General features: G+C 42.7%; 1 protein-coding gene across 4 annotated transcripts in view; it reads left to right on the forward strand.

Annotated features, from left to right (window-relative positions):
- Window positions 1-24,979, forward strand: part of LOC139385131 (NEDD4 E3 ubiquitin protein ligase a) — a 41,798-nt gene extending 16,819 nt beyond the window's left edge. Inside the window, exons 6-30 of one of the 4 annotated variants that reach the window (XM_071130208.1) lie at window positions 5,127-6,275; window positions 10,100-10,150; window positions 10,622-10,683; window positions 11,077-11,173; window positions 11,757-11,920; window positions 12,078-12,198; window positions 14,219-14,377; window positions 14,862-14,951; window positions 15,246-15,365; window positions 17,261-17,464; window positions 19,244-19,321; window positions 19,484-19,538; window positions 19,627-19,685; window positions 19,886-19,951; window positions 20,148-20,377; window positions 20,580-20,701; window positions 20,897-20,967; window positions 21,106-21,201; window positions 21,337-21,410; window positions 21,643-21,703; window positions 21,796-21,855; window positions 21,957-22,064; window positions 22,489-22,585; window positions 22,778-22,850; window positions 22,946-24,979. In XM_071130208.1, the coding sequence (XP_070986309.1) occupies window positions 5,127-6,275; window positions 10,100-10,150; window positions 10,622-10,683; window positions 11,077-11,173; window positions 11,757-11,920; window positions 12,078-12,198; window positions 14,219-14,377; window positions 14,862-14,951; window positions 15,246-15,365; window positions 17,261-17,464; window positions 19,244-19,321; window positions 19,484-19,538; window positions 19,627-19,685; window positions 19,886-19,951; window positions 20,148-20,377; window positions 20,580-20,701; window positions 20,897-20,967; window positions 21,106-21,201; window positions 21,337-21,410; window positions 21,643-21,703; window positions 21,796-21,855; window positions 21,957-22,064; window positions 22,489-22,585; window positions 22,778-22,850; window positions 22,946-23,048 (3,570 nt within the window). In that variant the 3' untranslated portion in view covers window positions 23,049-24,979. Of the gene's footprint in view, window positions 1-4,399; window positions 6,276-10,099; window positions 10,151-10,621; window positions 10,684-11,076; window positions 11,174-11,756; window positions 11,921-12,077; window positions 12,199-14,218; window positions 14,378-14,861; window positions 14,952-15,245; window positions 15,366-17,260; window positions 17,465-19,243; window positions 19,322-19,483; window positions 19,539-19,626; window positions 19,686-19,885; window positions 19,952-20,147; window positions 20,378-20,579; window positions 20,702-20,896; window positions 20,968-21,105; window positions 21,202-21,336; window positions 21,411-21,642; window positions 21,704-21,795; window positions 21,856-21,956; window positions 22,065-22,488; window positions 22,586-22,777; window positions 22,851-22,945 lie in introns of those variants that run through there. The other 3 variants (XM_071130206.1, XM_071130205.1, XM_071130207.1) reach the window with 3 other exon arrangements.
- Window positions 24,980-25,395: the final 416 nt, after the last annotated feature.

Raw genomic sequence — 25,395 nt, forward strand, 5'->3', positions numbered from 1 at the left:
TGCAATGAAAGTGACTCCAGAATGACACACTACATTGTTTACCATTCATTTCTATTGGGAACAACAATCTGAAACAAATTACAAATGCATCCAACAAGTTTGAAGAGTCACAAGTGTGATGTAGTCATTGCGTGCTAGGAATATGGGAACATATATTACACTTTTCACTAATTTAATACAGAAGTGAATTTGTCCAAATACTTGACACCTTAAAATGGGGGGGGACAAGATATATGAAGTGCTTTAATTTCTAAACGGTAAAATGGATATGTATGAAAAGAACCTCAAATGAAAGGTAACATTTTGTGCTCTCGCCTCAAATTAAACATTTGAGCTCAAATCCAAAATGCTGGAGTATAGAGCCAAATGAAAAGTGTCAGCTTCACTGTCCAAATAAATACGTAGGGGAGTGTAAATGTGGTGAGTTATCACTTGATTCATTCTGACAATGGTCAGAATAACTTTTACTCCACGAATAGGCCTAGTTTATATTCAAGTACGCCAACACTGAGTAGGCCTACCTGTTTGTATTGCTACCTTCCAGGTGTATTTGGCTTTCATTTGGTTATTTCTGGTCTCTGTAATTGTCACATCGACATATTTTGAATGACCCAGTTACCTCTATTTCATGAGGTCTACTGACCAGCATCAAGCAGTGAATGCCAGTTGTACGTATGACCTACAATACATAAAGGCTGGTATGTTTGTGTGCATGTTGCTGCCTCAGTCACATTTAGTCTAGATCTAGGTTGTTAACACTGACCTATGTTTTTAACTTGTGATGAATACTATTATACCTTTTATAGCAATTTGTCTCCATTAAATCCAGGTATTGGAAATAGAATATCCCCTTGGGTCTTATTAAGAGTGAAAGGTAGGCTATTTGGTTCTGAATACATTAAACTAACTCAAGTATGACCAAGCAGTGATTTGTTTTAGTAGTGTTATGGTTTGCCAACGGCCACATAGCTCAACTGCTGACTGAGACCCAGGATGGTCTCCCTTTTAGTTCTAAGTGTGGAAAATTGTGCATACATGGGGCCTCGTCCAAACTTTAGACACGCCATGTAGGCCTGACTCAGACTTTCAGACTTTGTAAATTATAATTCATTGATATCAATAGATTTGCGCAGATCTTAACATACTGTACATGGGGCGGCAGGTTAGCCTAGTGGTTAGTGTTGGACGGTTGCAAGTTCAAACCCCCGAGCTGACAAGGTGCAAATCTGTCGTTCTGCCCCTGAACAGGCAGTTTAACCCACTGTTCCTAGGCCGTCATTGAAAATAAGAATTTGTTCTTAACTGACTTGCCTAGTTAAATAAAGGTAAAATAAATGTATACAATATATCAGTGTTGATACTAGAGGTCGACCGATTAGTCGGAATGGTCGATTAATTAGGGCCGATTTCAAGTTTTCATGGCAATCTGAAATCGGTATTTTTGGACACCGATTTGGGCGTTTAAAAAAAATAATAAAAAATACACATTTAATCTTGATTTAACTAGGCAAGTCAGTTAAGAACACATTCTTGTTTTCAATGACCGCCTAGGAACGGTGTGTTAACTGCCTCGTTCAGGGGCAGAACGACAGATTCTTACCTTGTCAGCTCGGGGGGGGGAATTCAATCTTGCAACCTTACAGTTTACTAGTCCAACACTCTAACCACCTGCCTCTCATTGCACTCCACGAGGAGACTGCCTGTTACGCGAATGCAGTAAGCAAAGGTAAGTTGCTAGCTAGCATTAAACTTATCTTATAAAAAACAATCAATCCATCAATCATAATCACTAGTTATCTACACATGGTTGATTATATTACTAGTTTATCTAGTGTGTCCTGTGTTGCATATAATCTAACCATAAAATCAATACACAGAAGTATATATTTTTAAACCTGCATATTTAGCTAAAAGAAATCCAGGTTAGCAGGCAATATTAAGCAGGTGAAATTGTGTCACTTCTCTTGCGTTCATTGCACGCAGAGTCAGTGTATATGCAACAGTTTGGGCCACCTAATTTGTCAGAATTTTACGTAATTATGACATAACATTGAAGGTTGTACAATGTAACAGGAATATTTAGACTTATGGATGCCACCCGTTAGATAAAATACGGAACGGTTCCATATTTCACTGAAAGAATAAACGTCTTGTTTTCGAGGTGATAGTTTGCGGATTCGACCATATTAATGACCTACGGCTCGTATTTCTGTGTGTTATCATGTTATAACTAAGTCTATGATTTGATAGAGCAGTCTGACTGAGCGATGGTAGGCACCAGTAAGCTCATAAGCATTCATTCAAACAGCACTTATGTGCGTTTGCCAGCAGCTGTTTAACTTCAAGCCTATCAACTCCCAAGATTAGGCTTGTGTAACCGATGTGAAATGGCTAGCTAGTTAGCGGGGTGCGCGCTAATAGCGTTTCAAACGTCACTCGCTCTTGGAGTTGGAGTGGTTGTTCCCCTTGCTCTGCATGGGTAACGCTGCTTCGAGGGTGGCTGTTGTCGATGTGTTCCTGGTTCGAGCCCAGGTAGGGGCAAGGAGAGGGACGGACGCTATACTGTTACACTGGCAATACTAAAGTGCCTATAAGAACATCCAATAGTCAAAAGTTAATGATATACAAATGGTATAGAGAGAAATAGTCCTATAATTCCTATAATAACTACAACCTAAAACTTCTTACCTTGGAATATTGAAGACTCATGTTAAAAGGAACCACCAGCTTTCATACGTTCTCATGTTCTGAGCAAGGAACGTAAACGTTAGCTTTCTTACGTGGCACATATTGCACTTTTACTTTCTTCTCTAACACTTTGTTTTTGCATTATTTAAACCAAATTGAACATGTTTCATTATTTATTTGAGGCTAAATTGATTTTATTGATGTTATATTAAGTTAAAATAAGTGTTCATTCAGTATTGTTGTAATTGTCATTATTACAATTAAATAAAAAAAGTCCTCCAATAATCGGTATCGGCGTTGAAAAATCATAATCGGTCGACCTCTAGTTGATACTTTAGTGGCTCCTGATACCCCCATGCCCATCACGGGTTGTTGTGGGAATAGTCACTGTGGTGCGACGTGGGCACCCTGACTGCGTCAGTCTCAACTGGTGAGTCATTATCACGTCCAGCCTGTGCCACTTTCATAGCATTACAGAATGGAACTGACCTACTGCAGGCCAGGCTGACAGTAATGCCCCAGAATAGCCCCAGCCTCACACAATAGCTTTTGGTTGATATGGAGTGAAATGTCAATGACAGCATATTAAATTAAACCAGCTACTGTACATGAGGTGTCGAATGACAGGTGATGGCGCATATATCCCTTTGTGTTTCAAAGCTGCTTTATACATGAATTTAAGCTCTCTATAGTTGCCTAGTTTTGTGCCGAGCTACTGTAGGAGTGAAGTTTGTTTGTAGTAGGTATGAATGTTTAAACGTTAAAATGAAGTTGGGATCGATCATGTTAAGAAAAATCGCCAGCCGATAAGCACATTAAAAAAAAAAAAAAAAAAAATTCCTCCCACAAAATTCAAATCACAGTGCAGTTACCACAAAACATATTACTTTCTGTAGACAGTAGGCTATAAAGGCCTGGGGAAAGTTAGGAAGAGTCGAGTTTTATTAATTTTTATTGTTTTAACGAAAAGTTACATGTTTTTCATTTGTGACAAATGAATCCCTAGTTTCTAGATGATTTTTTTATTACATTTTCCAGCCCTTTGTTCTTTTTCAGTTCTTCGTTTTTGTACAGTGCCATCAGCTGAAGCTTTCATGTCTTTATCTGCGCTTCAAAGTGCTGCCGAGAGACTCAAGCATTCAGTTATTGAGCTTGCTGACTTTTGCAGTTTAACTACCAGTATCTTCCCTACATATTTCCCCGGCCACGGTGGTTTCCCAGTATGGATGCTATTCGTTTTTCTGCACCTTACATGTGGAACAATTTCCAAAACACCCTGAAATTGGGGAAATTGGTGCCTCTAGGGCTTTTTAGACTGCTGTTAGGGGACCCTTCATTAATTAACTTATTTGTATTTTATGATTGCATTGTGTGTATGGTTTTGTGTGTATGATTGTGTGGATTAGTTTTTTATGATGAATGTGTATATTGTGCTTTTTTGTATAAATATGTATATTTTTATCTACAGGGCTCATCTGTCAAAATAGTGATACAACAAAAGTGTGTGTGTATTAGGACACCCATTCCTCAGTTTCATATAGAATTATGCTGAAACTCATTCCTCTTGATTTCCTGTAATTCTATACCCGTCGGTAAAAATATGTGTGGGGGCACAGCGCAGGAGAAACATTAGAAGCATAGCTGCTGCTGGGAGCCAGTAGCGCCAGAGTCTTGAGTGAGTGGCCTGAAACAGAAATGAACAGTTCTCCATTCTGAGATGCCGAAGAGACTCCTGTGTTCTTGTTTCTAGTGAGGCGACCAGGAGGAGTGGGGCTTTTGGAAGAGGCAGGGGGGTGTCGGACACTGTCTGTCTATATTTCAGAAGGCACAGTTGCAACAAGGCTGAGGTTTGGCTGGAATGGGAGTACTGCCCTTTAAAGCCTTGGTGCAGCTCTCTGTGACTGGGTTGAGTTCAGTTCCATAAAGAGGCAGACCACTGGGGTTACTTCAGTCTGAGGGGCTTGTGCGTTTGGGTCGTGGCTCCACAGAAGAGTGCCTGACCTCCCCTGACTACTAGCCTTACAGAGCAGCCCTGAGAGGAATGTAGATTGTCACCAGAGCTATTTTGGCTATGTGCAGCCGCTAATGATTGTAATCACAGAGCAGAACGGGACTCGGAGAAGTTTTTCCTCCCCAGCAGGTCTCTTGCCATGCCACGCTCACTACTGTCTCCCAGAGATTAGAGCGTTAGACGAATGGCACGTCGGCTCCGCTTGCACTTTGCATCGAGAAGAAGCAACACGGATCCTCTGTCAGAGAGACTGAGCAGCCATGGTGAGGAGAGCGGTCTCTGTGTGTCAACCCGCAGCCCCGCAGAGATCCTAGCGCACAGCTCTGTCCAAATGAAGGTGATTCCAGGGAAGCTAGCCTTGGCTTTGCCTCCCCTGTCCCCGGAATACGGTAATTTACAGCGCTACTCATCCGTATTTATACCCAAGGTGAACACCGTCAGCAAGAAGAGTACTCTGCAGATCTCCCTGCAGCCCCGTGGCAAGCTGAATGGAGAGCTGGAGAACAGCACTGAGGGCGGGGAGCCAGGGGTCTGCGAGGTGGGAGCAGGCAGTGGCTCAGACGGGGTATCCTGTAGCAGCAGCACGGCCAGCGACGCAGGCTACTGCAGCAGCAGCAGCAGCAGCATCTTTGAGCCAGAGTTCCCAGATCAGCGTAGGGCATCCCATGAGAGAAGTCTGCCCTGTAGGAAAGCCAGGGTCCCCCTGAGACGCTGCTCATCCCTGGTTATATTTCCAAGGAGCCCCTGTAATACACCACCAGCCTCCCCGGTCAGCCCTGTGGCACTACCCGCCCTGCCTCTAGCCAGGGGCTCCTACCAGACTTCTCACCAGCTCCAGTTGTCCCCCAGTGAGCCCCCGCAAGAGGACGAGACGGGGACCTCAAAAGCGTCCATCGCCACGGCGATGAACGGCCTGCGACTCTCTAGGAGCAGCTTTCCGTCAGCGGAGTTCAGAGACGCTAGGCCCATGGTGCATTTTAACATTCCCCTTCCAGATAAACCTAAAGACAAAATGGAGGAGTGTGAGAAGACTGACCACTCGGCTACCTTAGACAGACCGTGTCGCGACAAGGCCGACCTATCAGCAAATTTAGACCAACACTCCAGTGTGCTACTGCACTTTGCCCACCAGCGACCAATGTCTGGGAAGGCATCTAGAAACAGAACAACAGTCAATGTTGAATGTCCTGAATCTCCAACCAAGGCCCCTCAGTCGGAGGGTGAATGTGGCCCTCGCCACATTAAGCTGTTTCGCAGCACCTCTGCTTGCTTTCTCCCCTCAACTAAACTTTCAGAGAGGAGCCACATTGCCGGACTCGCAGACAATGGAAATGGACAGGAAATGCCTGAGGAAAACCATTGTCATCACGCCTTACAAAGGAGCTTTTCTCTGGAAGTCCCCTACCATAATACTGGTATTTCATGTCACGTTACCAACCAAACACTATCTAACTTTCCACATGTGCACATCCATGTGTCCCACGGCTCTGGGGCAAGGGTCTCTAGCCCTGTCATTGATATAAACACTAACCACAAAAGGGATCACATGCAAAAGAGCCCTGCAAGAAAGACCACGGTGAGTTTTTTTCCTTCACTGGGTGGGGTAGGATAGGAGCTTAGCAAGGCTGAGAATTAGGCCTATGCTTTGGCCAAATGTAGTAGAACGGGTGGTACATTTATTGGTTAAATTATAGAATTGTATGTTTCAACTGTGTAGTGTGATAGCGTATTGGCTCATTGTGGTTGGTCTGTATTTGAACCATTTCACTTCTAACCTCAATAAATAGAGATTGTGGTATTCATGTTGTACTTGTTATGTTCGTCACCCATAAGATGGCGTATCTGAAATGCTCCATTAGATTCCATTTTAAATATGTTGTGCTGTTTAGTAAAGCAGTAAACCTACTCTCTAAGAGAGATGGCTAAGAGTTTGTGTGTAACTTTCAGTGATGTCCATTTGATAATGCTACCTCCTTAATTGCTCAGTGCTCAGTCTGTACCCTACATGTTGCTCTGTTTACTCAGCCTTTGGGCTCCCTGCGAGCAAGCAGGAGCAAAGTTCAGTATTTGAGAAGACAGCTACAGCTAAGTCATGCTATTAGCAAGCCCAATGTGGACAAACATTCAAAGGTATTCAGTTGTATAACAGTAAACCATTAACATACTTGCACCCAGCAAAATGCTAAAAGAGAAAGAAAATAAAGCCTCCCTCTTGCGATACTTGTCTGCGGCGGCCTTGTGTTTCTGTACACACGTGCTTTGGTTAAGAGGGGTTCTCTGTTTTTATTATTCTATTAATGCTTTGAGTAATTAGTTTAAGTATTTACCCCTGACTAAATTTAGTTGTGGGAAAAGCAGGGCCCCCCCTCTCGCTATAAATAAAGCTCCTCTGAAATATTCCTCCCGACTCCAGATAGTCTGGCCCGCTGTTGCACTGGCCAGCCCTATGAATTCAAATTGAACAACGTAATACTAGAGTAGCGCTCATTTATGCCAGCCGTCCGCAGGCCTGGGGATCATGTTATGTAGGTAGAGGGTGTTTGGAGACGGAGCCTTTTACAGTAAAAGGATGGTGTGTTCCCTTCCTCGCGGGTCCCCCTGCTAGACCGTGTTTGTAAAGCATCATGTGTCAGTCCTTCTCCCCCTCTATCACTCATGTTCCCTTGCTCCCTCTCCCTCTTTGCATTTAGCAGCTTGTCAAGTAAGACCTGCACCAGCAATTAGCCAAAGAGCTATCTTTATAACAGCTGAACTCTTATATAATCTAATTTAGGACATGAGACCCTCCGCTGCATACCTCTTGCTTAAGCCCAGCAGGTCATAAGCATCTGTGCTCCTGTTTTATGACTTATTTTAATCCAGTGATAGCCTCCAAGTGAAGCTCCTCTGGAAACATAATCGGGATAACAGTTGCAAGACATGTTTATTACATTTATTCCACAGGACACTTTTGTTGACATTTTTGACTGGTATATTCTACTTTTATTAGCTCCAACAGTACTGTTGCCAGGCAATGGCTTGTGCTATTTAAAGAGGGCTGACTGATACCATATGTTCCTGTATTTTGACACTGTTAGTCTCAAAGTAAGAGTTATCTCTGATGTAGGGAAAACTAGATACTCAAAACGCTGGTGTATGTGTAGCCTGTCAGTGGAGCGTGAAGAGAAGGTAGACAAAAGCGTGCTGCCAGAATTAGCCACGCGGTGAGAGCTTTGGAGTCAGAGGCGAGCCCTCATGGCCTCCACTGTGGCTACATCTCCTCCCTCCTTACTTACTTTCTCTCTGTCTCTCTGTCTTTCCCACTCTCTTCTTCCCTCTGCCTCTCTGTGTTCCTTGCCTATTTCTTGTGAGCTGACCAGATGTCTTTTGGACATTGACAAGGCTAAGCACCATCTTGATATGAGCCCTGATACCTCACTGAGCCTGATAAAGTGACCATTTCTCCTGATCAGTCGATACACCTTAACCCATATTTGGCTGTTTTAAAGGGCAAAAGAGTAGCAGCCCCAGAATCATGATCAGCAGTTCAGTGTTGTGGCCAAACACAGAGGATAAACAGGACACCAAGCATGAGAATGAGGAGAATGAGATGAATGACAGTCTTGTAATGTAAACATTGAATCTCCCTAATCATGACGATCAGTCCCCAGGCAGTGAAGTTCAACAGAGCTCAAAGGTCATGCTCGTTTTTTGCATCACATCTGAGTGTTGTCCTGGCTGATGCAAGAATGACCTGCTTTTCCTTCCAAGGTCGTGTAAAGATACTGTACAGTAGCAGAGCTGTTGGCAAACACTGTTTTCCAAGACCAAGCTGGTTAGCTACAGTAATCAGACTATCGATAATGAATAACAGGTGACCGAATGCGTTGTTCCCTCTAATTTTTGCAGCACTGAGCAAATTTTAAGGTCTGCTGAGAGCAACTTCCTTTGTGAACACTGAGGTTGTACACCCTTTAATTTATTATTTTAATAGTGACCAGGTAGGCTACTGTGACTATTTGATAATAATCTAGCCCTACCAGAGTGGCCTACCATAAAAAAAACTGAAGAAAATGCATCACATAACATTTTAACATGGAAATAGCGGTTCTATCATTCAGCCTACAGAAGCAGCCAATGTGTAGTGTTCAATGTAGGCCTACATTCCTTGAGACTTTTGAAAAAAACATGCAGGGCTTGGCATTAACCTGTTTATCCACTTGTCCTTCAGATGAGGTGACTGAACATTTTGTTTGATGCAAGAAACCACTTTACAAAATAAAATATATTATTATCCCCATACTGTTATTACAGAGAATCAGACAAATTATGCTACCCTTTGCCTATTGGCTACTTAGCTTATTCAAGCCTTTTTTTTAAATACAACACTGGCCATTTAGGACACAAAAAAAGCTCTTTCCCTAACTCGCTTTTCAAAGATGGCTAGAAATGTTCACATTTTGTGCTCTTGTAGGATGCAATCACTCCCACATTTCTGACTACAAATTAGCTATAAATTGGCTAATAAATCACTAACTAGCAAAGAATATGACCAAATGTACACACGTGGCTACATGTAGCTCTCGCTTTGATCTCAAAACAAGTGCATAATAATCGTTCATGCTGTAAAACAGTCCAGTTCAAAGTGAATGGCACAAATCCATATATGGCAATGGTTGATTTGCATATAGGCCTACTGCAGCTCTGATTTGGTTATGGCGCACGTAGAGTGCAGGCCTGAGTCGTGCCTGCCAATGCAATAGAAATCCTACTCCGATGTGCTCTGCCAACAAAATCTCTTGCGTAGTTAGTTTTGCATAATAATTATTGCGTAATTCATTTTATTTTGTTATGTTGCATTGAAAGTGGCTATTGCATTGATTCAAAATGCACGCAGAGACGTACAAATGCTATCCATGAGTTCATCTGACTCTGAGGAAGTGGATAAAGGGCTTCATTGCTAGAATCCTGACGTTTCCCTTTAACTAGATATCATTTTTCCAGATATCCATTCCAGTCCTCAGCATTTTCTGATGTCAATTTGGGGTTGTGTGCAGTGCCATTTTTTGGAACACCTTGTCTAATAGAAATATGTGTATAATGTGCCAATGAATACATTTACAACTAAATCATCCATGAGGGCTGATGGCACGTGCTGTAAAGGTGGCTGTATCATGGAAAATGATTATCTATCTTGGCTAGTCGTGTGTGTGTTGTGACTCATACCTTTTGCACTTGAGAGGTAGGTAGGTGTGTGTGACTCATACCTTTTGCACTTGAGAGGTAGGTAGGTGTGTGTGTGCGTGCGTGCGAGCCGGCAAACATGCCGATACATTGTAACCACTCCCTTTTTTGTTGGACTGACTCATGAATGACTACTGTACATGACTCCCCATTACAATCTCTTATATCCTTCCGCAGACACGTGATGACTTTCTGGGGCAGGTGGACGTGCCATTACACCAGATACCGGTGAGTCAAGTGCAAGGAAATTGTTTACTTGCATAATGTATGTGGAAACCAATTCTCCTAAATCAACATGTTTCCAATCCCACGTCTAAAGGTGTAGGCTATTCTGTGCTGTTTGGTGTTCCATGTTCTCCTTTAGATATAATTTGTTGGAGATCTGTACACTTTACATAGTTATCTTCACCCATGAACTCTTCATAAGCGCACTCATGTAAACATACCCCTCATGTCAGAGTCCGTTCCACAACGCTGTCCATAGTTATGGAAATACAGTCCTCCATGTTTGTTACTTTTTCCTACCTTTTAGATGGCATTTACAGTAGACCTATTGTACATCTGTCCACTGTCTATACAGGACTTGTTTACTGTTCATATATTATACAGTTACTGCATGCGTAGATGTTATACAGCAAATATCTTTATAGAGCATTTCAACTGGTTTTTAAATACTTTTATTTTTATTTATTTTTTCAGACAGAAAATCCTAACATTGAAAGGCCATACACATTCAAGGATTTTCTACTTCACCCGAGAAGGTTGGCATTATTTCATGATTATTCAAGCTGCTTATCCTTCCTGGTTTAACATGGATTTACTTTGTGACATTCTTATCACATTCAGCCTCTTGGCATTGCATAAATTAATTTGAATAATATATTGAGTTCCATTCCAGTGAGTTTGCCTAACATTCAATAACCTTATTTCCTGAGGTGTATAAATTAAGCTCAAATAGCTACATGAGGTACATATTGATTTTACCTCGGAGAAAGCTCAATTTCATGTTTGAGTCCGTCACAATGATAAATTGTTCGAATGACATTTATCGTGTATTTGATACACCTAAGAGGCTCACATTACTCTGATTTAGAAAGTGCACTGTTTTCCATGTCATTTTTTTTGTGAAGTGTTTACTTTTTGTTTTGATGTAGTCACAAATCCAGGGTCAAGGGTCATCTCCGTCTGAAGATGACCTACCTACCCAAAAACAACTCAGAGGATGCTGCAGAACAGACTGAAGACATGGATGTAAGACCGCCACCCACCCAACCAACCTGCCCCCTGTCCTCCTGCCCTCTGTCCCCCTTGACCCCCTGATATTGAATATTCCCACAGTCACCCCCCTCCTCCTTTGATTAGACTGTGTCTAATCTACGTGCCTTGGCTGTTGCTCAGTCGGCGTGCTTCAGTATATACATGTAACAGCATATTGGTGCTCAGAGCCAGGAGAAAAGACACTAGGCTTGTTTTACCAATGTCAAGCCAAGATGGCTGATTGCCTGCCATCTCCCTCCTGATGTAGTTTTGATAAAACCAGCCTGTCATCATTCTTGAACATGCTTAATGTAAGCAGTGGCTAGGAACACCATGTCCAAAAGGCCAATCTATATTTGTCTCACCATGGGTCCATGGCCTTTGATGAATATGCTGACATCTTCCTTAGAATGATTTGAAGCCACACTTCAATAAATTACAAGTCCCTATGATTGCCACTGAATATTCTGAGTAGTGGCCAAGACCTTGTTTGACTTGAACAAACGTATGTAGAGGATTTGGGCAATGTTGACATCTGCATGTGCCGTGTTGTGTAACAGTTGTTTTTGTTGTGCAGCCTAGCTGGGAGTTTCTAGAGGGCCAGGACATGTCCGGTCCCAGGCACAACCACCTGCTGCCTGCAATGCCCCCTGGCTGGGAGGAGAGGCAGGACAACCTGGGCAGGACCTACTATGTCAACCACGAAACCAGGACGACACAGTGGCACAGGCCCATAGTACAGTAAGTCTGGGGTTCTCCTGTCATGTCCTTTATTTTGACAGCTTGAACTTAATCTAGCACTATTTCAACACAATGGTAGTATTGGAATACACTAACACCTGGTTGTTCAAGAGATGAAAAGTTGACTGTGAGTATGTATGTGTGTTTCCCTGTGTAGAGACAGCCAGGTGGAGGCAGAGCAAAGGCAGAACATCCACATGGAGGCCCAGCACGCCTTCACCGCCCGCAGGCAGATCTCCGACCAAGAGGACTCCAACGACAGACACGAGTCTCCTGAGGTAACTTTCAAGTCAATCGAAGTTCAATTAATGTATTGAAAAATTCACATTAAAGTTAAATGACACTTTAAATTCATAAATGGAATTACAGTTATTCTCCTGAATTTGATATTGAAATGGAGACGAGACTCTATTATATCCTTTTGCGGTCTCTGGTACGATTATGAAACAACTGTACGTGGTGTGCAGTCCAACTATACGACCTATCTAAGGTATATAGGCCCGGACCTAAACTCAGCAAAAAAAGAAAAGTCTTTTTTTCAGGACCCTGTCTTTCAAAGATAATTCGTAAAAATCCAATAACTTCACAGATCTTCATTGTAAAGTGTTTAAACACAGTTCCCCATGCTTGTTCAATGAACCACAAACAATTAATGAACATGCACCTGTGGAATGGCCGTTAAAACACTAACAGCTTACAAATTAAGGTCACAGTTATGAAAACTTAGGACACTAAAGAGACCTTTGTACTGACTCTGAAAAACACCAAAAGAAAGATGCCCACGGTCCCTGCTCATCTGTGTGAACGTGCCTTAGGCATAATGCAAAGAGGCATGAGGACTGTAGATGTGGCCAGGGCAATAAATTGCAATGTCTGTACTGTGAGACGCCTAAGATAGAGCTACAGGGAGACCGGACGGACAGTCGCAATGGCAGACCGTGTGTAACAACACCTGCACAGGATCGGTACATCCAAACATCACACCTGCACAGGTACAGGATGGCAACAACATCTGCCCGAGTTACACCAGGAAAGCACAATCACTCCATCAGTGCTCAGACTGTCCGCAATAGGCTGAGAGAGGCTGGACTGAGGGCTTGTATGCCTGTTGTAAGGCAGGTCCTCACCAGACATCACCGGCAACAACGTCGCCTGTGGGCACAAACCCATCGTCGCTGGACCAGACAGGACTGTCGAAAAGGTGCTAAACACTGACGAGTCGCGGTTTTGTCTCACCAGGGGTGATGATCGGATTCGTGTTAATCGTCGAAGGAATGAGTGTTACACTGAGGCCTGTACTCTGGAGTGGGATCGATTTGGAGATGGAGGGTCCGTCATGGTCTGGGGCAGTGTATCACAGCATCATCGGACTGAGCTTGTTGTCATTGCAGGCAATCTCAACACTGTGCGTTACAGGGAAGACATCCTCCCTCATGTGGTACCCTTCCTGTAGGCTCATCCTGACATGACCCTCCAGCATGACAATACCACCATGCACAGAATGAGCAGTATGGCTGATCTCGTGCAAGACAGGAATGTCAGTGTTCTGCCATGGCCAGCGAAGAGCCTGGATCTCAATCCCATTGAGCACGTCTGGGACCTGTTGGATCGGAGGGTGAGGGCTAGGACCATTCCCCCCAGATATGTCCGGGAACTTGCATGTGTCTTGGTGGAAGAGTGGGGTAACATTTCACATGCCGAACTGGCAAATCTGGTGCAGTCCATGAGGGGGAGATGCACTGCAGTTCTTATTGCAGCTGGTGGCCACACCAGATACTGACTGTTACTTTAGATTTTGACCCCGCCTTTGTTCAGGGACACATTATTCCATTTCTGTTAGTCACATGTCTGTGGAACATGTTCAGTTTTTCTCAATTGTTGAATCTTGTTAGGTTCATACAAATATTTACACGTTTGCTGAAAATAAACGCAGTTGACAGTGAGGATGTTTCTTTTTTTGCTGAGTTTATAAGGACAATATCTTACGACCATGTTTTCTGGTCCTAGCCCGTCTCTTTAGAGGCTGCTAACCGAGCAAATGACTAAATGTCAGGATGGCCCTTAACAAGATCAAGTTCAGGATCAGGGTGTTCCTCAAAGTCCCACAATAAAGTTGCACTACTGAAGTCATATCACATGTCAGTTTTGTGTAATAACGTCACTCCGTGCCAGAACAAGCAGGCCAGAACTGTTTTCTTAGCTTATAGCCAGATAAGAAGACAGTGACGTAACACTATTAAGACATCCTTCAGAACAGATGGTAAACTCTTCATTTGTCTTGTTTCCTGTCTGCTCCAGAGCTGGGAAATCATGACAGAGGATGAGTCCACCTTGTACAACAGCCAGCGCTCCCCCCCTCCACCCCACTCCCCCCTGGAGTTTCACTCCTTCTGTGATGAGCTCAGTCGCCTCCAGGCCTCGGGTGCCACATCCGGCAACCGACGTACCTCCCTCCAGGTGAATAATTTACTGGCCAGCGCTGACCGGGCTCCCGTTATTAATCGACCGACACCCAAAGCCTCCTGGGGATATGTGTCCTCCACAGTTCCAAGAAGGGACTGAAACACACGTTATAGCTTGTGTTATAACAACACAGCTATAATCATTCCCTCCAGGATTTCACTGGGATTTTTTGTGATATGCAAAAAATATTGATTTTGCGACGTCAATTCTAACATTTTACATGGCAATATGCAAAGTTTTTATCTGTGTGGTTTGATTGAACCGTATATGTGCACAGCTGATTGGTTGGAGTTGCAAGTCCTTGCATAATATTGTTGATTTAAAAAAAAAACATTTCAAATGCAATTGCGTAATCTTGGAGGGACTGTAATATTTTACTGTAAGACGGGTATTAGTGCCTGTCTAGAGCTGGAGAATATGTGCCTATTAACACGTGTATGGGTAATGACTGTGGTTTCTGTCGTCTTGCTTGCTTCAGCTGCAGGGCCCTTCCAGTCATTCAAGTCACTCCAGTCGCAGAGGCAGTGCCCAGACTCTGACCGTAGAGGAACACCCTGTTCATCCTGTGGTGTGTTGCATTCCCTGAATCCCCTCCGCCCTCACACACACACACACGCACACACACACCGAAGCACAACACTCCTGTATTACAGCAGTATTTGTGGGATAGGGTCATCTGAGCTCAGGTTTAGAATGTAAGTGTGGCTTCCATAGTTTTCCGAGATGATGCAAGGACAGTGAGAATGCAGTCATCAGGTTTGAGCATGTAGCTCAGTGATTCAGAGGAAGTTATTGTTCTATTCACTTGAGGTATTGTTGTATGGATTGTTTGATGCCTCTCTCTCTTTATGTTGTTCAATAGTTGTTAGCAACCTCAGCAGGGCTGCCTCCAGGCTGGGAGGAGAAGCAGGATAGTAAGAGCAGACCCTACTACGTTAATCACAACAGCAGGATTACCACTTGGACACGGCCACTCATCCAGGTAGGCTGCATTCCTCCTTCTTTTGTTCTCACTCTCTCTCAAACCACAGTGCACTGAAGAAGTATTCAAAGTCATGTGAAAAGCCAATCAGGACCTACTTAACTTGTGTAGTTCCAGTGCCTTCGGAAAGTATTTAGACCCCTTGACTTTCCACATTTTGGTAGGTTACAGCCTTATTCTAAAAATGATTAAATTGTTTTTTTTCCCCTCATCATTCTACACACAATATCCCATAATGACAAAGCAAAAACCGGTTTTTAGAAACTTTTGCTAATTTTATAAGAAAATACATTTACATAAGTATTCAGACCCTTACTCAGTACTTTGTTGAAGCACCTTTGGCAGCGATTACAGCATCAAGTACTCTTGGGTATGACGCTACAAGCTTGGCACACCTGTATTTGGGGAATTTCTCCCATTATTCTCTGCAGATGCTCTCAAGCTCTGTGGGGTTGGATGGAGAGCGTTGCTGCACAGCTATTTTCAGGTCTCCAAATATGTTTGATCGGGTTGAAGTTCCTGTTCCACTCAAGGACATTCAGAGACTTGTCCCGAAGCCCTGCGGTGTCTTGCCTGTGTGCTTAGGGTCGTTGTTGGAAGGTGAACCTTCACCCCAGTCTGAGGTCCTGAGCGCTCTGGAGCAGTTTTTCATCATGGATCTCTCTGTGCTTTTCTCCGTTTATCTTTGCCTCGATCTTGACTAGTTTCCCAGTCCTTGCCGCTGAAACACATCCCCACAGCATGACTGCCACCACGCTTCACTGTAGGGATGGTGCCAGGTTTCCTCCAGATGTGATGCTTGGCGTTCAGGCCAAACAATTCAATCTTGGTTTCATCAAACCAGAGAATCATGTTTTTCATGGTCTGAGAGTCCTTTAGGTGCCTTCTGGCAAACTCCAAGCGGGCTGTCATGTGCCTTTTACTGAGGAGTGGCTTCCGTCTGGCCACTCTACCATAAAGGCCTGATTGGTGGAGTGCTGCAGAGATGGTTGTCTCTCCCATCTCCACAGAGGGACTCTAGAGCTCTGTCAGAGTGACTATCAAGGCCCTTCTCCCCCGATTGCTCAATTTGGCAGGGCAGCCAGCTCTAGAAAGAGTCTTGGTTGTTACAAACATCTTCCATTTAAGAATGATGGAGACCCAGTCGAGTCACGCGAGCGGTGTCGATAGACCCTATTCTGCAGATTACATACTGCGCATCAGTAGCCGCAGGACTAACCTCCCAACAGACTTTACAATGGGCTTTTACACCCGGCCGACATCAAGAGCCTGCGAAGTACTTATAGGAGACTTAAACCCTTTATCCGTCTGTATTACTAGCGTCACCACCAGCCGGGCGTCGGCCACTGTGTTCTTTTGGACCTTCAAATCTGCTGAAATGTTTTGGTGCCTTTACCCAGATCTGTGCCTCAATACAATCCTGTCTTGGAGCTCTACAGACAATTCCGTCGACCTCATGGCTTGGTTTTTGCTTTGACATGCACTGTCAACTGTGGGACCTTTTATATAGACAGGTGTGTGCCTTTTCAAATCATGTCCAATCAATTGAATTTACCACATGTGGACTCCAATACAGTTGTAGAAACATCTCCAGGATGATCAAGGGAAATGTGATGCACCCGAGTTCAATTTCGAGTCTCATAGCAAAGGGTCTGAATACTTATGTACATAAGGTATTTCGGTTTTCATTTTGTAGTTATGGGGCTATTGCTGAGGATAATTTTGAATTTAATCAATTATCAATTTTAGACTACGGCTGTAACGTAAAGTGGAAAAAGTCAAGGGGTCTGAATACTTTCCGAAAACACTGTAGATAATGTTGATATAGAATCCAGTCCACCCTCCTATTGAGTATACCAATAGTGTTAATCTTCATCTCTCCTTCCATGTTCCAGATAACCTCAGAGGCAGCAGCCCAGGCTCTTCTGTCCCAGAACGCCACTGTGTACCAGCCCCCCATGCTCCCTCCTGAGGGCTCCCCCCAGCACTCCCCCGGCTCACAGAGGGAGTGTGGCTTCATGCCTGCGGGCTGGGAGGTCCGCAATGCCCCAAACGGAAAACCCTTCTTCATCGACCACAACACTAAGACCACTTCCTGGGTGAGAGAGCAAGCACCTGCATACCGCCATTCTTAAAAGGACATGGAGTACCAGTCAAAAGTTTGGATACACTTACTCATTCAAGGGTTTTTCTTTATTTGTACTATTTTCTACATTGTACAGTAATAATGAAGACATCAAAACTATGAAATAACACACATGGAATCATGTAGTAACCAAAAAAGTGTAAAACAATTCAAAATATATTTTATATTTGAGATTCTTCAAAGTAGCTACCCTTTGCCATGATGACAGCTTTGCACACTCTTGGCATTCTCTCAACCAGCTTCATGAGGAATGCTTTTCCAACAGTCTTGAAGGAGTTCCCACATATGCTGAGCACTTGTTGGCTACATTTCCTTCACTCTGTGGTCTAACTCATCCCAAACCATCTCAATTGGATTGAGGTCAGGTGATTGTGGAGGCCAGGTCATCTGATGCAGCACTCCATCACTCTCGTTCTTGGTCAAATGGAGGTGTGCTTGGAGGTGTGCTTTGGGTCATTGTCCTGTTGAAAAACAAATGTTGATCCCACTAAGTGCAAACCAGATGGGATGGCGTATCGCTGTAGAATGCTGTGGTAACATGCTGGTTAAGTGTGCCTTGAATTTTCAATATATCACTGACAGTGTCACCAGCAAAGCACCCCCACACCATCACTCCACCTCCATGCTTCACGGTGGGAACCACACATGCAGAGATCATCCGTTCATCTGTTCTGCGTCTCACAAAGACACAGAGGTTGGAACCAAAAATCGCACATTTGGACTCATCAGAACAAATGACAGATTTCCATTGCTCGTGTTTCTTGGCCCAAGTCTCTTCTTGTTATTGGTGTCCTTGAGTAGTGGTTTCTTTGCAGCAATTCGAGCATGAAGGACTGATTCATGCAGTCTCCTCTGAACAGTTGATGATGAGATGTGTCTGTTACTTGAACACTGAAGCATTTATTTGTGCTGCAATTTCTGAGGCTGGTAACTCTAATGACCTTATCCTCTGCAGCAGAGGTAACTCTGGGTCTTCCTTTCCTTTGGCGGGCCTCATGAGAGCCATTTTCATCATTGCGCTTGATGTTTTTTTCCGACTGCACTTTAAGAAACTTTCAAAGTTCTTTTAAAGTTCTTTACTTTCGTGTCTTAAAGTAATGAGGGAGTGTTGTTTTTCTTTGCTTATTTGAGCTGTTCTTGCCATAATATGGACTTGGTATTTAGCCTTACTTGGCAATCTTCTGTAACCATCCCAACCTTGTCGCAACACAACTGATTGGCTCAAACGCATTAAGAAGTTAAGAAATTCCACAAATTAACTTTTAACAAGGCACATCTGTTAATTGAAATGCATTCCAGGTGACTGACTACCTCATGAATCAGGTTTGAGAGAATGCCAAGAGTGTGCAAAGCTGTCATCAAGGCAAAGGGTGGCTGCTTTGAAGAATCTCAAATATTCAATATATTTTGATTTATTTACACTTTTTTGGTTACTACATGATTCCATGTGTGTTATTTCATAGTTTTGATGTCTTCACTATTACTCTACAATGTAGAAAATAGTACAAATAAAGAAAAACCCTTGAATGAGTAGGTGTGTCCAAACTTTTGACTGGTTGTGTATATGTAGTTTTTCTTGATCAGGTCACATGATCAAGAAATACACCCAGGCCCTACCTATAGGGTCTAGTCACGCATCATCGTGGCCAGAATGTCCACTGGACAATACTGCCATTCTCACTGCTCCTTCCTGTTTGTGTGACTTATTTCCTGTTTATCTGGCTGTTAACAGGAAGACCCCAGATTGAAGATTCCTGTGCACATGAGGAGGAGACCTTCGCTAGACCCAACTGACCTCGGGCCAATGCCGGTAAGCTTTACAATGATATCATACCCAATAATAGCATTCTAAGAAGGCAATTAGCAGCCCAATGTGATGAGCCTCTTAAAGTTGAAAATTGCTGAGTGAATGGTTGATTTTTAAGGGGGGAAATGATGGTGGGAGTAATGTTTGTGCTATCCCTTATCTTAGCCTGGCTGGGAGGAGAGGGTCCACAGTGATGGGAGGATATTCTACATAGATCACAGTATGTATGACATGTATTAAAATGTATTAAAATAGTGAAAAATGCATACGCCTACTACCAATGCTGAATAAATCTGATGTATTTTCAGATACGAAGAACACACAATGGGATGATCCCAGATTGCAGAATTCAGCCATAACTGGACCAGTAAGTACAGATGATATATTTAAAAAGCTATAGCTAGAGAGATTTATTTATTAGATTCCGATAGAGTAATTTTAGGAATGCAATATGACCCATTCTCTTTTTGGAGTCAGGTTCTCCAGGTTGTCCATAAAACCGCGTAATTCATCATGTGTTCATAATTGATTTCCGGTCATTGGATCTCCCATCAATGTCTATTTTAGGCTGTGCCTTACTCCAGAGACTATAAACAGAAGTATGAATACTTCCGGAAGAAGATGAAGAAACCGGTAAGCATTGTTTTTATTTCACAAATAGGCCAGATATACAGCACATTCAAACTGTAAAAGCCTATCTTGTCTTTCTTTCAATCATCCTCACAATATATTCTATGACATTTAGTCTAGCTACATCCCCTGACCTGATGTCAACTCAGCTCTTCAGTAGAAAGTCCACTCACTCAGCCTGCTCTATCTCCAATTCCAGGCTGACATCCCCAACCGCTTTGAGATGAAGCTCAGGCGGAACGCCGTGCTAGAGGACTCCTACAGACGAATCCTGTCAATCAAGAGGGCCGACTTCCTGAAGGCTCGGCTGTGGGTGGAGTTTGAGGGAGAGAAGGGCTTGGATTACGGTGGCGTGGCCAGGGAGTGGTTCTTCCTCATTTCCAAGGAGATGTTCAACCCCTATTATGGGCTGTTTGAGTATTCTGCCACGTGAGTCTATTTGAATGTGTTAGAATTCCATTTTCAGGCAAGGAAAAATGGAACATGCCCTCAATGGGGCTTGTTAGTGAATAACATCTCTGACAGCATTATGAATCATTTTAATGATGGGATATGTTCTGGAATGGATCAGAGAAGGATTTGGATGACTTTAGAGCTGTTTTAAGTTTCTCCTCTGCCTGTTCTGTGTCAGAGACAACTACACTCTGCAGATCAACCCCAACTCAGGCCTCTGCAATGAGGACCACCTGTCCTACTTCAAGTTCATTGGCCGTGTAGCAGGCATGGCTGTCTACCATGGCAAGCTGCTGGATGGTGAGTCTCACTGCTGGGGATTTCGCTCATGAACTTTGTGTTTGGTAAAAGATAATTAATTTGTATAATCGTAGTGTTACACGAGTGTGTGTGTGTGTGTGTGTAGAGAAACTAAGAGCTGAGGACAGCTCTATGCTTGGGCCACAAGGATTAGGTGTGTGTTGAACAGATCCTGACATGTTATTTTTTTTCTAGCCTTCTTCATCAGGCCTTTCTATAAGATGATGTTGCAGAAGCCCATTACTCTACAGGACATGGAGTCTGTGGTAGGTGCCTAATACTATCTAGATTACTCTCACATCTTCCCATCACCTAATCAGATAGGAGAGACATGATAAATCAGACAGCTAAAACAGCAGTGTTTCACCATAAGAGGTAATGGTGTTTGTGTGTTGTTATTTCAGGACAGTGAGTACTTCAACTCCCTGAAGTGGATATTGGAGAATGACCCGATAGACCTGGATCTGAGGTTCACCATAGACGAAGAGCTCTTTGGACAGGTGGGACCTGCTTCCTATTTGTTGTTTGGCACAAGTATTTTCTGTTCTATCTTGTGCCTATTGAGTGAAGAGAAAGTCGATGCTAGGTGGTACTCTGGTATCAGTCATGCTGACATGACATTTCCTCCTCTTTAGACACACCAGCATGAGCTGAAGCCAGGAGGATCTGAAATAGTCGTCACCGATGACAACAAGAAGGAATACATCCAGTAAGCACCAGAGCCCTCTGCTGGTAGAAAGAGGAAACACGCCTCATACACACTGCCATGTAGTGCTGTTCAGCTGGTTACCTGTTAGTGACCCAAAAGTCACGTATTTGGCCTTAGAAGGGTTTGCTAATGGACAGTGAAACCACCACCCACCACATAATGTCTGCATCATTAGATACATTTGAAATTATTTTGAATGCTTCCATTTCAAAGTAAACCTTTTCTTTGTCAGTCTTGTCATGCAGTGGAGGTTCGTGAACAGGATACTGAAGCAGATGACCGCATTCAAGGAGGTAAACACTAGGTTTTATTGAGATGATTTGATTGAGTTGATAAGATTGAAAGAAATGGTTGACTTATTGCTTGTTCCTCTCTCTTGTCTTAGGGATTCTATGAGTTGATACCCCAGGATCTCATCAAGATATTTGACGAGAATGAGCTGGAGGTGGGTGTCATTCCTACCACTCTGAAATGTATGCATGACTGAGAGCCTGTCTTTCCAGATCGTTGAGTGATGTTCTATCTTGTTTTTTTCTCTCTCTTTAGCTCCTGATGTGTGGCCTGGGAGACGTGGATGTGAACGACTGGAGGGAGAACACCAAGTACAAGAATGGCTACTGTCCCAACCAGCCTGTCATCCTGTGGTTCTGGAAGGTAAGAGGATACTCCACCACTAGAACAGAAGCCTCTGGATTCTAGAATGTTTTTGTTAGGGATGCAGGATTGATCGGTGACCATATCGGTATCGGACGATAATTGGTAAAAAAAAATATTATGTCTATCTGTCTGATGTGGAGACAAAGGACAATGATGGAGACTGTGGTCTGTGGCATTTTTTTTTAAGTGGGTGGAGCAATGTGAAGAAAAGGTCTTCCTATGAATTTGGCTTTAGCGTCCAAATGGTTTGAGCTATTAGCTATAATTAGCCCATTCCTGAAAGCGAGAACTCCCAGGAACGCGTTGGATATCGCTAAATATCTGATATCGGCCCAGAATTTCCACATTGGTGCAGCCTTAGTTTTTGGGTGAATTCTCAATATTCATTCCAACTATTTGAATTATATTTTGTCATTCTCAGACTGTTCTGCTGATGGATGCAGAGAAGCGTATCCGCCTGTTGCAGTTTGTGACTGGCACCTCCCGGGTCCCAATGAATGGCTTTGCAGAGCTCTACGGTGAGTCCTCTTCTCTACTTCTCTGTATTAAGACTCATTTGTATAATACAGGGTACATTCTGGTTATGTTTTTAACCATTATTTCATTACATAGATTGATATGAACTTTGAAACATGGATTCTGAGTTGTAACCAGAGGTGTTTGTATAAGATTCTCACCTCCTAATCTTGTTTTATGTTGTGAAATCGCAGGGTCTAACGGACCACAGCTGTTTACCATTGAGCAGTGGGGAACACGAGACAAACTACCCAGAGCCCACACATGGTGAGTAACTAACAATACAGCAGTTTGGCTAATAGTCCTACCTGGTTACTGCAACAAATGTGCATTTGAATTTGGTTCTGTTTTACCGTCTTCAGCTTCAACCGGCTGGATCTGCCTCCCTATGAGTCATTTGAGGAGCTGAGGGAGAAGCTACACATCGCCATAGAGAATGCACAAGGCTTTGATGGAGTAGATTAGGGGAGTGTGTGGCCTATGGCGCAGATGTTAAAAGGGCAGTTACTGCCAGTGAACTGAGGGCTAGCACCAAGTTTTGTGCTGTAGTTCTGTTTAATGCTGATAAAACACCTAATATTCAGGTCCAGACCTGACAACTGTCTGAGAAGATGGAGAACAATCACAGACAGCAAGGTCTTTGGTGCTCCTCTCTCCTGCACAGTGGAAGGGATGGATGATGAGTGAAAGTCACTTCTTAACTCACTCTTGGTCTGTGAAGTTTACAAATATTTTTTTTTGTGTCTCGTAAATATGTATGTATACTTAAACCAGATCTATATACAATTTATCAAATGCATTATAGCGTACAGATATTATTGTTAATCTATGATAAACATTCTATCATGAGGAGATTGACATTGGACTTCGATATACATTACCGTATATACACTGGTGTCGAAAGCGTTCCACAGGGATGCTGGCCCATGACTCCAATGCTTCCCACAGTTGTGTCAAGTTGGCTGGATGTATTTTGAGTGGTGGACCACGGGAAACTTGAGTGTGAAAAACCAAGCAGTGTTGCAGTTCTTGACATAAACCGGTGTGCCTGACGCCTACTACCATACCACTTTCAAAGGCACTTCAATCTTTTGTTTTGCCCATTCACCCTCTGAATGGCAGACACAATCCTTGTCTCGAGGCTTAAAAATCCTTCTTTAACCTGTCTCCTCCTCCTACACTGATTGAAGTGGATTTAACAAGTGACATAGCTTTCAGCTGGATTCACCTGGTCAGTCTATGTAATGGAAAGAGCAGGTGTTTTCTTCCTGTTTTGTACAATCAGTGTATGTGTACGCAATTGACAGTGAATGCAGTTTTGTATAGCTTACTGAGGAAATCACAGACTCCACATTAGACTCCATTGAAAAACCATGTTGCCATTGCTTTCTCATTCTTGCACACACACTTGCAAAATATTTCCTCTGCTGTTTTTTTATTCAGTGATGGATGTATTCTTTTTTTATTCCGCTATTCCAGGGCTCTCAACCCTGTTCCTGGATCGCTACCCTCCCGTAGGTTTTCACCTCAAACCCCAGTTGTAACTAATTAACATAATCAGGAGCACTAGATTAAGGTTGGACTGAACCTACAGGACAGTAGGTCTCCAGAAACAGGGTTGGAGATCCCTGCTCTATTCATGGGTGTTATAGAGCAGTATAATACTCTATTTTTAGGAGTACATGTATTTTTTTCAAATTGCTCTATGTAATATCTCTATTGAATTAATATCAAGAAATTGATATGGTCAATTCTCAAAGATTTCTGCGAATGTCTTTTTGCCTTTGATTTTCTTGAGGGAATTGACTGTACATATGTAGTGGTGTGCTCTATCAAAGAATGTATTGTATGAATGATAGAAAACATATGTTTACACGCTGGTATGTTTACAGATTGTTGATGAAGGAAAATATGATGGGCTTTTTAATTTCTCTTAAATCAAAATGTTATACTTGTGCTTTTATAAGGTAAAGCACTTTGTTTAAATGGTTTTAAAAGTTTTAGTGTCTTGATCTTTGCCAAACTACCAATTTCAGAATGCATACGTTGAGTATGATTTCATGCTAAAATCCTCTGCTTTTAAGTGTACATTTGACTTGAGTACATTTTACTTGCCAAGGAATAAAAAAGTGCATTCTTTCCTTTCACTGGTAATTAAGACTTACATTACAAATGAAGGCATTGTAATTTATCATAGAATTTGATCATCCAAATCGTTTGACATGTTCTTATCCTTTTAGTTGAATGGATATATTGTTAACATCCGATACTCTATAATTCATTATTTTTAAGAGATACTTAATTTATATATTATGTCAGAACTGTCATTCTGACAACTGTAAGTGGATTTTCTATCAATGTTTTAATGAAATAAAACTTCTGTATCTTGATGAAAACATGTTTTGATTACATGCCAAAGTAAATGGCAGCATATTTAGAAAAACAAATGCATGGAAAATGCCACCTAATATTCTCCTTTCATATTATACTGAACAAGAATATAAACACAACATGTAAAATGTTGGTCCCATGATTCATGAGCTGAAATTAAAGATCCCAGAAATGTGCCATACACACAAAAAGCATATTTCTCTCAAATGTTGGGTACAAATTAGTTTACATCCCTGTTAATGAGCATTTCTCCTTTGCCAAGGTAATCCAGCCACCTGACAGGTGTGGCATATCAAGAAGCTGATTAAACAGCTTGATAATTACACAGGTGCACCTTGTGCTGGGGACAATTAAAGGCCACTCTAAAATGTGCAGTTTTGTCACAACACAATGCCACAGATTTTGAGGGATTTCAAGTTTT

This window comes from Oncorhynchus clarkii, chromosome 26, assembly GCF_045791955.1.
Source record: "Oncorhynchus clarkii lewisi isolate Uvic-CL-2024 chromosome 26, UVic_Ocla_1.0, whole genome shotgun sequence".
NCBI lineage: Eukaryota > Metazoa > Chordata > Actinopteri > Salmoniformes > Salmonidae > Oncorhynchus > Oncorhynchus clarkii.